This window comes from Somniosus microcephalus, chromosome 28 (genome assembly GCF_052327205.1).
Source record: "Somniosus microcephalus isolate GS21.2 chromosome 28, FLI_Smic_1.0, whole genome shotgun sequence".
In the NCBI taxonomy this organism is placed as follows: Eukaryota; Metazoa; Chordata; class Chondrichthyes; order Squaliformes; family Somniosidae; genus Somniosus; species Somniosus microcephalus.
In genome coordinates this window covers 48,429,420-48,433,693 of record NC_141014.1, presented here as the reverse complement: position 1 = coordinate 48,433,693, position 4,274 = coordinate 48,429,420, and the positions used below count along the sequence as shown (strand labels likewise).

Genomic DNA, 4,274 nt, shown 5'->3' with positions numbered 1-4,274 from the left:
GAGAGCATCAAACAACGAGAGACTTTCCGATTTGAAGAAGGCCGAGGACCCCAAAAGCAGTGACATCACCGAGACTGATCGCCCAAACCTGCCGGTTTTCCATAGCTCTGATTGGCTCTGGGTCTCACCCCCTCCTCCCCCACACCCCCTCTCCTTTGTTAATTGGTGCCTGGATTCAGGAAAGATTCCTGATTGGCTCTCAGGCATTGTCAATCATCGTTGGTGATCTCATTCCTTGTTTGAATGCAGGCTGTCCCAGTAGTATAAATACAAGAGCTTGGGTTAAAAAGCATCAGTTTTTGAACTTTCTAGGTGATAGTGAGCAGTAATAGTATAACAGGAAATAGTGAAGATGGCCTCCCAAGTGTGTCAGAACTACCACAAGGACTGTGAGGATGCTGTCAACAAGCAGATCAACATGGAGCTCTATTCCTCCTATGTTTATCTCTCCATGGTGAGTCTTGTATTCTGAAAAGTTGGAAATTCTGCAGTTCCATGAACTGGTTTTAAACTATATTTCTCTTGACTTCTTACCTGGGGAAGCAATCTTTGGGCAGTGAGTACTTCAGGGTGATCTTGTTGAGTTAATGGCCTGCTCCTTGTAGCAGCTGCACTCTGTTGACCAGGTTTAATATATGGAACGAGCTCAGCTGCTGCCTGAGTTTGTAACAGAAGAGCACAAACCTGGTCAAGTGACTGTTGGTGCTTGTTGACATGAGACAAAGTTCAGTTTCAGTGGGGTGACTGTAGTGAGTGAAATGATGGCAGGTCCTCACTAGCTTTCTCTATAACTGAAAGTGAAGTCCTGGGAATCCTGGTGTTGAAGCCTTGTTCACTGAGCCTAGATCTCTTGCACTACATTGTAGTGTAAAACTACTGGTATTGAGGAATTTTCTCATTCCATGCCCAACTTTAGTTTAGAATGGACAGAATAAGCATTTATGTAGTGCCTTTGGCTACAAAGCACTTTGGGAGGTAGTTCATGAAGTCACCTGTTATGTGGGAAATGCAGCAGGCAATTTGTGCACAGTAAGCTCCCACAAACAATGAGAATGATCAGATCATCTGTTTTAGTGGTGTTGGTTGAGGGATAAATATTGGCCTGGGAAACTGGAGAGAACTCCCCTGTTCTCCTGAAGTAGTGTCTTGAGATCTTTCACATCCACCTGAGGACAGACAGGACCTCTGTTTAACATCTCATCTGAATGACGGGAGGCTGAGGAGGTGCTACTTACCCAGCAGTAGAGTTTAGTTTGACTGGACATGAAATATAATCCTGAACAATAGTTTATAGTTTTTTTTTTTTGCTAGTTGAATCTTTCATCCTGGTTTTTATTGGGTGGAGAAGCTGTCCAACATGTTCAGATTAGTGAAGTGAATTGCATTTTGCTAGTTAACCAATGGTATCTATTTTTGCAAGATTAAGAACTCTCCTAATTAGGAGTCACAATAAACTCATTGTATATGAAGATCTAGGTCTGATGAAGCTGTTTAAATTTCTCTCCACAGTCCTATTACTTTGACCGGGATGATGTTGCCCTGCGCCACTTTGCCGAGTTCCTCAAGGAGCAGTCACATGAGAAACACGAGGATGCGGAGAAACTGATGAAATTCCAGAATCGGCGTGGAGGCCGGATCATCTTGGAGGACATCAAGGTTGGATTCAATAAATGAGTGGCTCTCTGTTGGGATCCCATTGTTTCCAATACTTTCTAAAGCAGTTAATTACAATTTGATTCCATGGTTCTGGTGGTTTAATGCAGTAATTCTATATTTCTGTGACACATTCCTTTCATGGTAACATGGACTTCTGGCTGCTTTTCACCCTTGTTTTCCTTGTCCTGTCTCGTGTATTTTTTTGTTTAATTCATTATAAGTGAACTGTGACTTTCCCCTTCAGAAACCAGAGCAGGATGAGTGGAGCAATGGTCTGGAGGTGATGCAGAGAGCTCTGCAGATGGAGAAGAATGTCAACCAGAGTCTGCTGGATCTGCACAAACTCTCCACTGGGAACACTGACCCTCATGTAAGTTCTTTATGTTGGGTGTTTGGGTATGTTTGAGGTGGTAGAACCTTGCTGTCCTTGAGCCTATTCAATATTCTTCAAGCCCAATTGACTTGTGTTGGGGTGTCTCTCCTGGGTCCTTAAGGGGGTTGGGGGGAGGACTGGACGTTTGGCCTAATGTGGACATTGAGAATAAATGTGTCGCAGTGTTTCCAGGATCTAAGCATCTATTGTACAGGAATTACTGAATCATTTGAGCAAATTTACATCATCTCAATTACACCCCTTGACTATCCTCCAGTCCAAGAGGGTTAAAATCCCAACGCGAGGGGGTGGGGAAAGCTCAGCTGTTCCTTGATATCATCTGCTACTGGCCATAACTAGTTTTGCTTTTTTCTTTCAGTTGTGTGACTTCTTGGAGACCCAGTACTTGGATGAACAAGTGAAGATGATCAAGAAGCTGGGAGATCACATCACCAACTTGAAGAGACTGGGAGCCCCTGAGAATGGCATGGGAGAGTACCTGTTTGACAAACACAGCCTGGGGGAGAGTGATTGAAGCTTATTGTGTTCAGTGCTCGTGTTCATATAATTGTGGGGGAGACCCTGTCCTTCAGGGAATGATGGGTTGTGTGACTTTGTACAAAGAGCTGTGAGACCTGGGCTCTTAATGTAATATCAACTCTCACTAACTGTCAATAAACTGTTCAGCATTGGACTGGATTTTGTCTCCTTGTAAATTTGAGTGGTTGCTTATTTTCTGATTAACATTTGTCTTACTTCAGACAAGAGCTACACTGGGCTGTGTAACTGGGTTATTTTCCTCTTCTAGTTTACTCTTGGGTATGAACAAATAAACTGTAAATTAATAAATACACTAACTTATTAAATTGCAAGTTTGGTTGTTCGCGGTGATTAAGCACTCCAGTCCCTGTGGTGCCCACTGTTTGCGGAAGGTCTCGAGCGTGTCGGCGGACCCCTCGTGCTCCCTCTCCAGGGCCGCCCGGCTATGAACGTAGCCACGGAAGAGAGGCATTTTCTTCTAGTGTAATTCTGATGTATTGAGCTGGATATTCAGGCTCTAACTTCAATTCTGTGTAAACCTGGAGAGCAAATTGTATTCATGCATTTCCATGATTGTGTTGCACCTGATGTAAAGAGAAATGCTGTAGTATGACTTGCCTTTTATATAGCTCCTTTTTAATGTAGTAAATTGTCCCAAGGCATTTTCTAGTGAGTGTTACCATACACAACTTGACACCAAGCCACCTGAGACAGGACAGGTGCCCAGAAGCTTAGTGAGGGGTAAGTTTTAAGGAACGTCTTGGTGGAGAGGGAAGCTTGGGGAGGGAACTCTAGAGCTTGGGGCCAAGGTAGCGGGAATACAAGTAACTGCTCCCACTGGTGATGAATATTCTCTCTGCCCTTTGTGTCAATGGCAGCTCTCTCTAACTCTTCAATACAACCAAATATCAGCTGCTGTAATGTTAAAGTGCAAGGAATGTTTTGCAGTCAATCAGTCTTGCAACATTTCAGTCCAAGGCTCAGTCCTATTTAACAATGGTCTCTGTAATGATATCAGCAAATAGTGATGTTATTTGCCTGTTTGATTATCATCCCTTACCAGCATAATTGCAGGTATTGATTGCTTGTGCCTGACCAGCAGAGGTCATGTGACCGAGACAAGCAAGGCAGGAGTTTGAGTTTCACTTTCATTCTAGATGCATCACTAGCTTGATGTCTCCTGTAAAAGCTGTATAAAAGAGTTGAACAGACTTTAGATTAAAACTCATTCTCTTTCATGAATGTCTCGTCATTGAACCCACAAAGCAATCAATACATGGTGTCAGAAGTGATTGAAAGAGATGAAGAGAAAAAGTCTGAAGTTAAATCAGCTCTCCACATATTAGCAAGCCAAGAGAGAACATCGTTGCTTACCATTGGAGACTAGCTAACGAAGTGAAAAAGTGGAAGGTTTAATTCCTCCGGCGATGCTTCAGTTGACAGGTAATGTGGCTGAAAATTGGAGGAGATTCAAACAACGTGTGGGGTTGTATTTAGCGGCAATCGGAGCTGACGAGAAAAGTAATAAAAATAAATCGTCGCTGTTCTTACATGTCTTGGGTGATGAAGCGCTGGAGGTGTATAATAACTTCACATTCGCTGTTGATGGAGACAAAATGAAGCTAGATAAAATAATGGAACAGTGTGAGGCCTACTGCATACCTAAACGTAACGTGACATTTGAGAGGCACAGATTTTTCACGTG

General features: G+C 43.1%; 1 protein-coding gene across 1 annotated transcript; it reads left to right on the top strand.

Annotated features, from left to right (window-relative positions):
• The first annotated feature begins 290 nt into the window (after window positions 1–290).
• On the top strand, window positions 291–3,567 carry LOC147099808 (ferritin heavy chain B-like). Its single transcript, XM_085969129.1, has 4 exons — window positions 291–454; window positions 1,510–1,656; window positions 1,901–2,026; window positions 2,409–3,567. The coding sequence occupies exons 1-4, from the start codon at window positions 353–355 to the stop codon at window positions 2,562–2,564; spliced, it is 531 nt and encodes a 176-aa protein (XP_085825255.1). The 5' UTR covers window positions 291–352; the 3' UTR covers window positions 2,565–3,567.
• Window positions 3,568–4,274: the final 707 nt, after the last annotated feature.